Source organism: Watersipora subatra, chromosome 10 (assembly GCF_963576615.1).
Source record: "Watersipora subatra chromosome 10, tzWatSuba1.1, whole genome shotgun sequence".
NCBI classification, from domain to species: Eukaryota; Metazoa; Bryozoa; class Gymnolaemata; order Cheilostomatida; family Watersiporidae; genus Watersipora; species Watersipora subatra.
The window spans coordinates 33,045,065-33,060,236 of record NC_088717.1 but is presented as its reverse complement, the minus strand read 5'-3'; the positions used below and the strand labels follow the sequence as shown (position 1 = coordinate 33,060,236).

The 15,172-nt window shown below is 36.2% G+C and overlaps 1 protein-coding gene across 1 annotated transcript in view; it reads left to right on the top strand.

The window, feature by feature from the left end:
* The window catches only part of LOC137405782 (uncharacterized), a 66,807-nt gene that overhangs the window by 28,132 nt on the left and 23,503 nt on the right, over window positions 1-15,172 (top strand). The window contains exons 11-15 of the mRNA XM_068092180.1: window positions 253-367; window positions 846-918; window positions 1,741-1,929; window positions 4,654-4,811; window positions 6,251-6,469. Of these exons, the coding sequence (XP_067948281.1) occupies window positions 253-367; window positions 846-918; window positions 1,741-1,929; window positions 4,654-4,811; window positions 6,251-6,469 (754 nt within the window). The remainder of the gene's footprint in view (window positions 1-252; window positions 368-845; window positions 919-1,740; window positions 1,930-4,653; window positions 4,812-6,250; window positions 6,470-15,172) is intronic.

Below are 15,172 nucleotides of genomic sequence, written 5' to 3'. Positions count from 1 at the left end.
AAGGGCATTTGACATAGTAGTCCATGGCTCTAACAGCTGGGACTATTAACTACCCAAGGGCAATTGACATAGTAGTCCATGGCTCTAACAGCTGGGCCTATTAACTACCCAAGGGCAATTGGCATAGTATTCCATGGCTCTAACAGCTGGGCCTATTAACTACCCAAGGGCATTTGATATTATGTATAGATGTAGCTACCTTACCCTCCTCATCACCATCGTTAGATATAACAAAAATGTCTTTTGTTTTAGTGGAGGAACAAATCTCACTATGACAGGAACATCTCTAAGTTCCGTTGCTAAGCCATTACTGCTCGTGCGAGCAAAGAAGGCTGATGACACTGGACCGAGTAGAACATTTACATCGGTGAGAGACTTTCCCTAAGTTAGTCTATTAGCTATGAGCTTGTCTAACAGCAGTTAGATGAAGACTTCTAAAACTATTCTTGATCATCAATTTTTATTAATATTATTTCATGTATTTTTTATAGGTTGAATAATTTAAATACAGTTTAAATTGAAACCAGGATAAATTTTGGCAATTTTGGATAATGTTGGCAGTGAATCATATCGTGTATATAAGCTAGCCCTTAATCTTCATATTGTGCTAAAGGGGGAGGAGGTTTGCACCACTAGCTATACAAATACCCTGCTTTGATTTGCATTCTTGTGAAAGAATTGTTTGCTATACCAACCATTATGTTTGACAATGTTTGAAGACCACACCGCTATTAAGCCCCTTATTTCACTGGTGGTAACTATGTGATGTCAGCACTTATTTACCTTGTCTGTTAGCTAAGTTCTTGAAATGCTGGGCGGCCGTAAATCTCTTCTCATCGTTGTAGGAATGTGTGGTTATCAGTGACATTGAGATGCGCTGCACAACTCCTGACGTTACCTCTATTCTTTTTGAAAATGGTATGTAATTAAGTTTTTTTTAAAGTATTTTAGCCTTGATGCTAGAGTGTCCAAGCTTGCAATACTTGATACCATGGTACCAAAGTCAGTTATACACAAATGGTTGCTCTTTCAATACTGAGACTTGTCTAACCTATTATATTACTTGCGCTGTTGTTTCAGTTAAAATGGAGTTAGATGGGATTGTACAGCACTCCAAGTCAGAGAGATTAATAATATATTATGTTATATAAGTTACCTAAATATACTGTAATAATGTACTTTTTTACGATTATATGTTAATAGATGCTTTATTTTATAATGGTGTGTCATACACTGTGTATTAAAATACACCGTGTATTAAAATACACCGTGTATTAAAATACACCGTGTATTAAAATACACCGTGTATTAAAATACACCGTGTATTAAAATACACCGTGTATTAAAATACACCGTGTATTAAAATACACCGTGTATTAAAATACACCGTGTATTAAAATACACCGTGTATTAAAATACACCGTGTATTAAAATACACCGTGTATTAAAATACACCGTGTATTAAAATACACCGTGTATTAAAATACACCGTGTATTCAAATACACCGTGTATTCAAATACACCGTGTATTAAAATACACCGTGTATTAAAATACACTGTATATTAAAATATGTGACACATGAAACTCCAGTATTCCAGTGAGTATAACTCGCACTCAATGTGTTGTTCAACGCTCCAATTTCTTAAAATACGCTAAAAGTTTAGCAAAATCTCTTTCATTTCTCCCTACCACTTGTAACTTCGGCAGCTGCTGACAAATCCAGCATGCTATGGCTGCAGGTGACGAAAAGGTGATTCCAACAATTGAGCCGACAAAGACAGCAAATGTCAACTCCTCAGAAGAGCTAAATGTAACGCTTGAAGCAAATATTTCTGCAACTGATACAACAACTCCTATGCTGACAACAAATTTGGCCAATATATTTGGAAGAAAGCGGCGATCTACTAACAGCGGATGCAAAAATATACGTAAGCATTATTATGATGAAGAAGTTACATGTGAAATATCAAGGCTATGGAGCATGTGTGTATTATATGTGTATCTATAATCTATGGTAGAATATAGAATTTTCAAGTTGTGAAATGTGGTCGATGCTATTTATAAGTCTGTGGTATATAGACCGTCTGTCATGTATAACTCTTCTTTACTGTAATAAAAACCATGTACGTTTGTCTGTTGGTTCAATGCCATGGTTGAATGTTGAAAAACTAGATTATGTCGCACAGGATTTGATCAGAGACATTCAGCTTTCATTCAGACTCAGACATACCATCTACACTACACATCCACTTTGCTTTAATTAGGGATAAGTGTGTAAATAGTTATTATGCATGACGATCTCTTATGGCGCGCTGAACTGCCAGGATACCGGCTAACTATAATATCTAGCTTTTGGCAAATGGAGTGTATTGTTTTCCATGTATGAAATTTAAAGTAAATTGTTTATTTGTTATGACATATGGAGTTGAAGGACTCTTAGGTTCCTCTTCTATAATAAAATTGTTAGCATAATGTGAAAGCTAATATTACTTGCATATACAGTATGTCGGGACAACTTCTCGGCTCAAAGCGTTCCAAAGGCTAATATATAGACATGAGAACACAACTTTAAGTTTCCTTTTGAATGATACTTATAAATTCTGGTTATAATTTCCTTCATCATATTATGATTTATAAATAGAACTCAAGGAAAGAGAAGAGAACTAATATATATAAACGAGTACAATAGCACAGCATAAATAATCCGTTCCGAGGACGTTATAGGGATTCTACGTTATGCGAGCAGTAAAATAAATGTAAACTTTATTATATGTTTACAGATATTCTCAAACTCATTTCATTGGCTTCAAATAGAAAAAAGTTCAGCTCAACTTATCAATTTAATGACTGTACACTAGTACACTAGCTGGTATTATTGGTTTGTATCAACAACTTTTCTCTTTTTTCTCATCACTTTTACTTGATTTGGAGTCCATAAATATGGCAGTTCTAGGCTAAGCTAAGAGAGCGCACACCTTCAATATCAATCTAAATAAACTTTTCACTTTTTTCTAGACAGCAAGGTCTATGCTGCAAATATACGATAAAGGACTGTATACGTCTAAAGTAATATAAAACAAAAGTATGTGTTTGTTTACTGTAGTAAAGGCCTTTACTGTAGTAAAGGCATTTACTGTAGTAAAGGCCTTTACTGTAGTAAAGACCTTTACTGTAGTAAAGGCATTTACTGTAGTAAAGGCCTTTACTGTAGTAAAGGCATTTACTGTAGTAAAGGCCTTTACTGTAGTAAAGGCATTTACTGTAGTAAAGGCCTTTACTGTAGTAAAGGCATTTACTGTAGTAAAGGCCTTTACTGTAGTAAAGGCATTTACTGTAGTAAAGGCCTTTACTGTAGTAAAGGCATTTACTGTAGCAAAGGCATTTACTGTAGTAAAGGCCTTGACTGTAGTAAAGGCATTTACTGTAGTAAAGGCCTTTACTGTAGTAAAGGCATTTACTGTAGTAAAGGCCTTCACTGTAGTAAAGGCATTTACTGTAGTAAAGGCCTTCACTGTAGTAAAGGCATTTACTGTAGTAAAGGCCTTTACTGTAGTAAAGGCATTTACTGTAGTAAAGGCCTTTACTGTAGTAAAGGCATTTACTGTAGTAAAGGCATTTACTGTAGTAAAGGCCTTTACTGTAGTAAAGGCATTTACTGTAGTAAAGGCCTTTACTGTAGTAAAGGCCTTTACTGTAGTAAAGACCTTTACTGTAGTAAAGGCATTTACTGTAGTAAAGGCCTTTACTGTAGTAAAGGCATTTACTGTAGTAAAGGCCTTTACTGTAGTAAAGGCATTTACTGTAGTAAAGGCGATTGTATGTCTGTTCATCTGTCTGAAACTAGAGGTCAAAAACTAGACCTAACTTTTTAATTCAATGACCATAGAAACTGGTATTTTTGGTTTGTATTGACAACTTTTCTCTTTTTTCTTATCACGTTTACTTGATTTAGGGATCATGGTTGCAGCAATTCTATTTCTAGTTTAGGAGAGTGTGCACCTTCAACAGCAATTTAAATAAAGTTATTGGCTTTTTCATAAACAGGAAGGCATATGTCTTCCTGATGCCTAATTCCCAATGCATAAGGAAAAAAATGTATATGTTTAAAATAAAATAAAACAAAAATATAGCTTCACTATAACAAGAGCAGTCTCTGTCCATCTGTTCATTCATCTATTTGAAGCTGAGGTTAAACATTAGAACATAACATCATTTTCAATGAAGCCCCATCTCATGACATCAGCTTAGTAAACCAATACTTCAAATCTTGTGTTAATCGACCGCCTTCTGTTATTTCTGAAGAATTGTGCGCGTTATCAGCATACCTGACCGTCTCTCATGATGCATAGGCTACAAATTTACTAGCAGATTAAATAGAGACATCTCTATACATCGTTTTTTCTCTCAAGAGCAGAAAAATAGACAACAATATCTTTTAGACTATAAGATTCTCGCTAATCAAATCAAATTTGAGAACTTGCATCGACTTTAAGCTTTACGCTGTGTAGAATCTTTTGACGTAGTACAAAACCAAAACTTTACACAAGCTTTTTATGTTAAGTCGAGTTATGTTGAAAGAGGTTTACATTATAGAAGCGGCTACTGTAGTAACCTTGTGTACATGTGCACAGTTTATTTCTGCATTTTTACAGAAAACCTTCTCTACAGTCTCGGTCTCAAGTTAGACGCCTACACCAGCTACCAGGATCTGGCGAGTTTTAATGATTCTATCGGTCAAAAAGTTCAGATTTATGTTTATGAGGATCCACAACTTAAGACCTTCGAAGAAAGCTATGGTGATAGAATACAGGTAGGTGTGGCTATATTTGTAGTGGATGCCAGTAGACTAAGTGTACGCATGTATATACTATACTAGCTAGGCTACCTGGCATTGCTCAGGTATTAAAAATCAGCTTATAAGCATTGAGAGGTAATGAGAGTTGCCTGCCACTTGCTATTAGCCTGGCACACTCCTAATGATAATTTGAGTGAGACTACTAATAAGAGCTATCTCCCTCCATGACGCTGCGCCATCCTGTTGCGACATAACGGAGAGCGGTAGCATATTTGCTCCTGTATAGCAACATATATCGCTTAATGAATTCAGCTACGAATTCTCTATTCCACGATTTTAATAGCTGTAGCTGGACAAACACAGCCACAAACTTTGAGAGAAATATATATATATATATATATATATATATATATATATATATATACTAGCTGTGCTACCCGCCATTGCCCGGGTAATAGAAATGTCTTTGGACAGAAAATTTATTTGTATTTAACATATAACAACATTCACCATTCTAACTATCAAACTACATATCATGAGAAAAGCTTTTTGTTTTATAAACAATGAGAAGTAGTGAGAGTTGCTCGCTATTAGCCAGTTTAATAATGTGAGCGAACAGCTTCTCGTGACTTTATGCTATGACCCGCGCCATAAGCAAAACAGTTAGGTATTTGCTCTCATATAATGACTTATATTGGCAAGCTAGCGATTTGATTTCTGTAGTCTAGTGGTTAAGGCGTCGGACTGACAATTGGCAGGGTCCAAGATCAAAACTTCTTTGGCTCAGGAATATTTAGTCCAAGATTTTAGGAGCTACATTTGTATAACCGTACAATCAATTCTACAAACCTACATACGACAAACTTTGGGAGATATATATATAGAATTGCATTTTACAAAAGCAATTTGGATATGCTTACTTAACACACAGGTGCCAAGCATAAAACTACGTGTACATGCTGCATGTATGCTTTGAAATGTTTAACCACATTTACTTTCCCATTTATACTTTCAAATGACTATGGTGCATAACTAATGTTAAAAATGAAATCACACCTACATGCTGCGCATATAATTTCATATTTCTCAAAGTTCATTTGCAATATAAATTCAAACTAGCAGAGATTCTTTTTAAATAGTAGCGTACCTTCTCTAAAGTTTTGGCGAAATGAATTTCCAAAGTTAGCATTTCAGTAAGTGGTGTAGCAGGAGCCCTGGTAGTCTTGTGCACCATGAAAGGTCATCAGGTCTAATAACTAACTGTAAAATTGCTTCAAAGATTGGACTTGGTCAATTGGCGCAGCTGGTAGAGTGGTGGTCTAAGAAGACCAAAAGACTTGAGTTCAAATCCTGTAGGAAGAAACATTTTTTGTAACTTGTAAGGGTAGCTATGGAAACATCTAGAGCAATTACTGTCTGTATAGGTCGAGCGTATTATATCATGTGTCATACAGGAATATGACCCTGACCTGAATCCCTCCCTCATCATCAGTGGAGATAGGATGAACTGCGGAGTAAACATGGATGATTATACAGTGATCATAGGAAAGGCAATGTGCACGGTTTCATATCTTGCCGTCAATGAGTTAAGATGCACTCCACCAGCAGATCAACCCGAAGTTGCGCCGAATATTTACCAGGTTTACAATAAACAAAGAATTCCACATGTTGAGGTGAGTTCAGTGTCAGAAAATCATTATTTTTGCACTCAGTATCGTTTCCATTACGAGTATCATTTCCTGTACAAGTATCTTTTCCTGTACGAGTATCTTTTCCTGTACGAATATATTTTCCTAAAATTTATTTTTTGTGTGACGTCATTCCGTGAGTGTGGAATTGTGAATTATCGTGGCCCGCTTCTGTAATTCATTTTAAAGGTAAATGCCAGTAATTTGTGGTATCGCTGGTTGCTCCAACCGCAGCAGCAGAGAAAGTCATCTTTGATATCTTAAGGTGTCAAAAGTTATTCTGTATCGAGGAAAAGAGACAAAGACATTATCCCAAGATCGTAAACGACTTTAGAAGGCAGCAATCCATGGAAAAGAGATCACCTCAGAAGATAAATAGGATAGAACACGCAATTGTTCAAAACGCTTGGTTGGAGGTGCTTAGCTCATTTTATGGCAGGAAGCAGCTCTTTGAACTGAACTTTTATATGTACCGGTGTATATGTACGTTTAATTATACTCATGTGTTATTAATCGGTGTATATGTATGTTTAGTTATACTCATGTGTTATCCATCGGTGTATATGTACGTTTAGTTATACTCATGTGTTATCTATCGGTGTGTATGTACGTTTAATTATACTCATGCGTTATCCATCGGTGTATATGTACGTTTAATTATACTCATGTGTTATCCATCGGTGTATATGTACGTTGAATTATACTCATGTGTTATCCATCGGTGTGTATGTAAATTTAATTATACTCATGTGTTATCCATCGGTGCATATGTAAATTTAATTATACTCATGCGTTATCCGTCGGTGTATATGTACGTTTAATTATACTCATGTGTTATCCATCGGTGTATATGTACATTTAATTATACTCATGTGTTATCCATTGGTGTGTATGTACGTTTAATTATACTCATGTCTTATCCATCGGTGTATATGTACGTTTAGTTATACTCATGTGTTATCCATCGGTGTGTATGTACATTTAATTATACTCATGTGTTATCCATCGGTGTATATGTACGTTTAATTATACTCATGTGTTATCCATCGGTGTGTATGTATGTTTAATTATACTCATGTGTTATCCATCGGTATATATGTACATTTAATTATACTCATGTGTTATCCCTTGGTGTGTATGTACGTTTAATTATACTCATGTCTTATCCATCAGTGTGTATGTAAATTTAATTATACTCATGTGTTATCCATCGGTGTATATGTACGTTTAATTATACTCATGTGTTATCCATCGGTGTGTATGTATGTTTAATTATACTCATGTGTTATTCATCGGTGTATATGTACGTTTAATTATACTCATGCGTTATCCGTCGGTGTATATGTACGTTTAATTATACTCATGTGTTATCCATCGGTGTATATGTACATTTAATTATACTCATGTGTTATCCCTTGGTGTGTATGTACGTTTAATTATACTCATGTCTTATCCATCGGTGTATATGTACGTTTAGTTATACTCATGTGTTATCCATCGGTGTGTATGTACATTTAATTATACTCATGTGTTATCCATCGGTGTGTATGTATGTTTAATTATACTCATGTGTTGTCCATCGGTATATATGTACATTTAATTATACTCATGTGTTATCCCTTGGTGTGTATGTACGTTTAATTATACTCATGTCTTATCCATCAGTGTGTATGTAAATTTAATTATACTCATGTGTTATCCATTGGTGTGTATGTACGTTTAATTATACTCATGTGTTATCCATCGGTGTATATGTACGTTGAATTATACTCATGTGTTATCCATCGGTGTGTATGTAAATTTAATTATACTCATGTGTTATCCATCGGTGTATATGTACATTTAATTATACTCATGTGTTATCCATTGGTGTGTATGTACGTTTAATTATACTCATGTGTTATCCATCGGTGTATATGTACGTTGAATTATACTCATGTGTTATCCATCGGTGTGTATGTAAATTTAATTATACTCGTGTGTTATCCATCGGTGTATATGTACATTTAATTATACTCGTGTGCTATCCTTCGGTGTGTATGTACGTTTAGCCTATCACCTGCCGAATCAGCAACTACTACATGTGAAAGAGGGACACAAACTGACAGTTTTGTATCTACCAGGGAGGCAGCTACTCAAACAGCTCTGACATTAGAATATATTGAAGGGGTATTGTGAGGAACTTTCCATTTGGCGAATTCCACAGATCCTAACCCTTCGAACCCTGGCCGTTCTTGCCAATGTGTGTCAGTATCCCTGTGCAATTTTTCCAATCATCTAAAGTGCTTAAACTTTTATTAAATATATCTAAATGTGCTCATAATCATACCTGCCAACTCTCATGCATTGGGCGTGAGACTCACGCAATTGCCCCATGCCTCACGCATCTCACACCCGTGTCACACAATTGCCCCTTTTACCCAAGCAAGCCTGTTTTTTGCCCCAATCTTTGAGTAGTAATCCTATACTTACTACTAATAAACAACTATGTATAAACATAGTTGTGGCATTCTCATCTATCAATAACCTCCACGACATGTAGTTTCCATATGGAGTTATATTATCTTTCGCTGTGGTGTTTTTATACGCTATGAAAATTTACCTCACCTATCAAATTCTCGCGTTTTTATTGCCCCCAAAATAAATTCTCACTCCTTTCCCCACTCCAGGGTTGGCAGGTCTGGACTTGTGCTTGTGTTGGCAGGTCTGCTCATAATATAATGATAATTGATAAATAACTCATAAAAAAGTCGAGCAACCAACAACACTTGTCATCAAATATAACAAAAAAAAACTTTATTTCACTATTATTCGGACTAAAACTATGAAAATTTGTACGATTTTAAAAACTCATAAAAATATTCACAGTAGTATCATATCCAACAAGAACATGTCAATCATCATTTCATGACTCAAAACAAACTAGAAAATTATAGTTAGTATCATAAAACTCTTCATTTGCATCACAATCATCCATGACCTACCAACGGACAACTCGTATCAATTTTTTTGGGATGTCGTTCCAATAAAAATGGTTATTATAACGAAAGAAGTAGATGAAGATATTTGAAAGCTGTTACAAATAGAAATGAAGTTTCTGGTCTAATATCCTGTGCAAGAATTAATCTGATTGGTTAATGCTGTTACTTTGAAACAGCTTTTGTAAACAGAGCCATGTGTATGCCGGTATTCCTGCCACTAGGGTTTCTGGCACACCTTACACAATGCCGGAATAATGGCCGTTAAGGTTCAAAGGCTTAAGCAAATGAACTGACAATAATATAAATGTACTTCTCTGACTTTTAAAATACAGTAGACACACCTATAACATATACTTCCTACAACGTAAATTCCAAATGACGTAAAGAGTTTACGTGGAATTTTTGCTTCGTACTATGTCAAAAATCCATATAACGTAAAGTGTCAAGTCGGGTGAGTTCTCAAATTCACTTTGAATGATAACATATCGCGCCGCACTAACAAAAGAGCAAACGGCGTGTGCGCTACCATTGCATATATATAACCTCTGTGACATTCTAGTTTGTCATTATAGATCGTCAGATGCGTCGACAAAACAGAGCATATGGCAGCTTCACAATTGTTTATATCTATCGATTAGTGCAGGTGTTACAGCGTTGGTCCACCAATTATAGAAATATACATGTAGTTGGAGTATCGTTGAAGTTTATATTTTACCCTAACCTTGACTCCTGCATACAGATAAAAGACAAACAATCAGTACCGCTTTTCTTATATTAAAAATATTTTTTGTTGTTTGGCTTTTTGCAGACGTTAAAATATCTGTTATTAGTTTTACTTTGCAGGATAGACCTGGCTGTTTTGAAAAAATCAGCAAATCATTGTAAATGAATGACGAAGATGTGCGCTCTCTATCAACTTACTGTAAAATTACCGCAATCATGGTCTATAAAACCATTCAAGTTGATCAGCAAAAGAAGAAAAGTTGTGAATGGAAACCAATAATATTGCTGTTACAGGCCACAAATTAAAAGGCTATGTCTAGTTTGTTTCCCGTTACCAAAGGAGTGAGTTTGGAATGATCTTGGAATGGATTAGGCAATTTACATGTATTTTATTGTTTGTATCATGCATAATCCCTATAACATAAATGTTCCTGGAATGGGTTATTTAACTTATTTATGGTGTAAGAGCGCTTACTGTATTGAAATAACGTTATGAATGCTGCACTGACTCGACTCAATTCGGTGCTACCATTTAATAGCATCTCATAAGTCTGACACAATTACCCAACAAAACTCAGGTTACATCCAATCTAAAGTTAGTTGCAGCTTTTTTAACAGTTCAGTCATGAATAATACATGGCGCTAACTTTTCATATGAGTTCAATTATTGTGAAAAGTACCAAAAAAATTGGCCTAGTGCTATAGAGTGCCTGGCCTTAAAACAAGAGGTTGATCTTTGTCTTTTTGAAAAAGCCACTGGTCATGGCCAAATGGTTCCAATTACAATATAATATATGTAACTATATTTTAATATAATATATTTAGCTGGAATATAATTAATGTAAAATGAACTTTCACAAGCTGCTCTAATGAAAGACTTTGGAAAATAATTAGTTCAGTAAGCCTTATATGTTACATGTCATTTCTGTTAAGGAGCGCACATAAGTGGTGCGGAAAGGAACGCATGTTCTCAAAACAAACAATGTGCACCAGATCAGATATAACGTGCTCCGCAGTGGCGCGTTATCAATGTTCCGTTCTTGCGCTGATCGTTGTTGACTTTTGGCACTGGAGACACAAACTGAATAGAAGGAGCAGGATAAGTCATTTTTACATAATACAAAGGAGAAACTTTTACTTTCAGTGGGAATAGTGCTGTTGGTCCCCCTTTTTAGCCAGCGCATCAAAGTCTAGAGTGAGTTTAGTTGTAGCAATTCTCAGGATGGATCTGAGGTGTTGGTCTGTTAATTGGGATCTGTGGCTGGCCTTGTTGATGTTCATGATGCTGAACGTCTGTTCACACACGTAGGTCGAGCCGAACAATGCTAGCATCTTCTGCGCTGTCCTCCGGAGATTTGGAAATGCGGCTTCATTGAGTGAAGCATAAAAGTCATTCAGTTTCAGAGAGTTGAACTTCTCTTTTAAGACTGGGTCGGACTGAAGGTCGATCAGTTCGAGCTGCAGCTCCTCTGGAGCTGTTTTGGGGTCTTGCGACAGGGGACAGGCCACCAACTGAAGTGACTTGTCAATTTTTTCAAAATCAGAAAACCGACGGCAGAATTCTCCGTGCAGCGCATCTAGTGACTCGCTGTATTTCTTCACTTTTGTGCCGACCTCTTTCAGCTTGGCTAGTGTGGGAAAATGTGGCTTATTTAAAATTTGCCTGAAAAATAAAACCAGCTTGGATTTGAAGGCTTTCACATTTGTGTACATGTCCTACACAAACTGATTCTTCCCCTGTAGTTTTATGTTGAGCTCATTCATGTGTGAAAATACGTTCGCAGCAAACGCAAAGTCACACAGCCAGCTCTTGTTGCTCAGCTCAGGAAATTCGTCAACCTTTCCCTGTAAATCCAAAAATGCACCAATCTTCTCTTTAAGCTCCAACACTCGTTGAAACACTTTGCCCAAACTTAACCAGCGGACTCTGGAGTGATAAAGCAGGTCCTGGTGATCCGCATCAGTTTCCTCCAGAAACGTAATGAACTGACGGTGCTGAAGTCCCCTTGCGCGAATAAAGTTGACGAGTTTCACAACAGGATTCACAACATGATTCAGCTGTAATACCGATTTACATAGAGATTTTTGGTGGATGATGCAGTGGAAAAAAATAACATCCTGGTCAGGATTTTGATCTTTGACTTTATTCTGGATTCTCCTCAGCAGGCCAACACTTTTCCCCGTTAAATTCGGAGATCCATCTGTAGTGACATTGATAAGTTTACTCCAAGGGAGCTTCATATTTTCGATGACAGCAGACACCCGGTCATACAAGTCTTCTCCCCGTGTTTGTCCTTTTAGAGACTCCATTGTCAAAAACTCCTTCGTTATTTCAAAAGTGTCGTTAATCCTCGGATAAAAATGAGGAGCTGAGCAGTGTCTTTGACATCGTTGCTTTCATCCAGTGCTAATGAATATAATGTGAATGACTCAGCCTTTTTATTTAAGTTGCTGGTGATATCTTCATCTATTAGTTCCACATGGCGAGTCACTGTCCTGCGCGATAAACTGATTTTTTTAAATTTGTCTTTGCTCTCTGGGCACAAAACACTTGCTGTCTCCACCATACATTCTTTTAAAAACTCGCCTTCAGACAGAGGCTTGCTGGCCTTTGCCAATTTGAATGAAAGCATAAAACTGGCCTTGGTACTTGATCCTGAACGGCAGTTTGGCGGTGAAAAAAGTTTTGTTGAGCCTGTAAATTAGCCGCCAACTTCTGAGCAGTAGCTTCCCGTTCTTTCATTGATAGCTTGCTAGCATAGTTAGCATGCTTTGTAGTAAAGTGACGGCTAATATTATATTCTTTAAAAACCGCCACAGTTTCCTGACATATCAGGCATACAGCAGACGATCGGTGTTCAGTGAAAAAATATTTAGTTGTTCACTCCTTATTGAACACTCGACATTCTCTGTCCACTTTCCTTTTCTTAGGTCCGCTCATCTTTACAGTAGGACTGAGGGGTCAAAAATCAAACGTGAAGTACCGTAATATGCAGAACTTCAACAAAGTCAATGTATCTAGAGTGCGCCATTTAGTGGGAACACATTAGAATTGCAGGAAAAATAAAACATTAAACCATAACTGTCACGAACAACTTTTATCGTATTCACTAGGTAAATCAGACACACTGATTCCGATTTTGTACTCAAAATAAAGATTAGGGCACTAGCCTTCAAAGTCATTTAGGCTTTTTTAAAGCGTTTCAATATCCGTTTCGAAAACAACACAATCGGCATTACAAGCTCCGCCCATTTAGAATTACAAGTCCGATTTAGAATAATAGAGATGGGTGCCTTAAAACCTATTATTATCTAAATCCAGCTTGTAAAATAATTTCATTTTTTTATTAAAGGTGTACAAACTAATTAAAATTGCTCGTAGCTTGTTACATGACGTTTAAATGGGCTGAACGCCGAGAAAAATGAGCTCAAAAAGCGCAGTTTTATCACAAGCTAGAGTTGTTATCGCGTTTTTTAAAATATTCAATGCTAAATAGCTTATCTAACTTTCAGAACAGACTGATATTATTTTTAAGGCTGAATTTAGACACTAATGGATTTTAAAACACCCATCTCTATTATTCTAAGTCGGTCTAAACATCCCTACGTAACTTCTGTTCCTAAAAAGCTAGGTTACATCACGTATTTATGGGCAGAGCTTGTTATGGTGATCATGTTGTTTTCGAGACCGATATTAAAACGCTGTAAAAAACCTTCATTACTCTAAAATTTACTGGACAAATCTTTATTTTGAGTACAAAATCAGAATCAGCATGTCTGATTTACCTAGTAAATACGATAAAAGTTGTTCGTGACAGTTATGGTTTAACAAAGTTTATTCTTTTAATTTCTTCAAGTTCGGTGGGCCGGATTAAAACGTTTAACGGGCCGCATGTGGCCCCCGGGCCGTAGTTTGCCCATGCCTGTTTTAAAGTGTAGCTCTAAAGTTCTAAAGACGACTGCTTGAAACATACGTTCAGGCAGTTGTTTTATGACTAAAGATACGTTCAGGCAGTTGTCTTACTAACTATACGTTCAGGCGGTTGTCTTACGACTAACCATAAGTTCAGGCGGTTGTCTTACGACTAAAAGTAAAACCGAGATTTTTTACCAAATGTGAAAAAAATTACTTTAGCAGTATTTATAGTATTGGTTTTTGCAACAAGTTTTTTATGAAAACATATCTTGCAAGTGATTTTGCAAAAATTAATCGTGCTACTGGCTACTGCTTTTATATGTTTACTAGCATTGCTGACTCAATCATAAAACACAGTTTTTGATAGTCTTTTGCACCACGAATCACTCTGATATTCTACAACAGTGCTTTATGTCGACCAACATCGAGTGATCCAATAAGCTCTTCATCAAAGGACAACTTGGACACAACTTGGACACAACTTACCAGTCAAATGAACTTAGAGTGTCTATAGCGGATAATAAACCATCCTTAACTCTCTGAAGCACTTTGGGTGACCAAATAATTTGCAGAGTTGTTTTCCCACCTTTTCCTACGCCAAAGTACACTGATCCAAGTGGTTGCATTTTATTTGCGCTTCAGGTTTATGTAGGAATTTACAGGTTTACATAGGAATATAAAAAATAAACAAAGATAAAAAGTTTCTTCTCCTCAGCAACAAAAACTTTATGCTAAAACTGTTTGTTTTTTATTCATAACAAGTATACAGACTCTATCAGACTCAGTGTACATAACAAATATACACTCTATCAAACTCAGTGTACATAACAAATACACACTCTATCAGACTCAGTGTACATAACAAATATACACTCTATCAGACTCAGTGTACATAACAAACATACAGAGTCTATCAGAATCAGTGTACATAATAAATATACAGACTCGATCAGACTCAGTGTACATAACAAATATACAGACTCTATCAGACTCAGTGTACATAACAAATATACACTCTATCAGACTCAGTGTACATAACAAACATACAGACTCTATCAGACTCAGTGT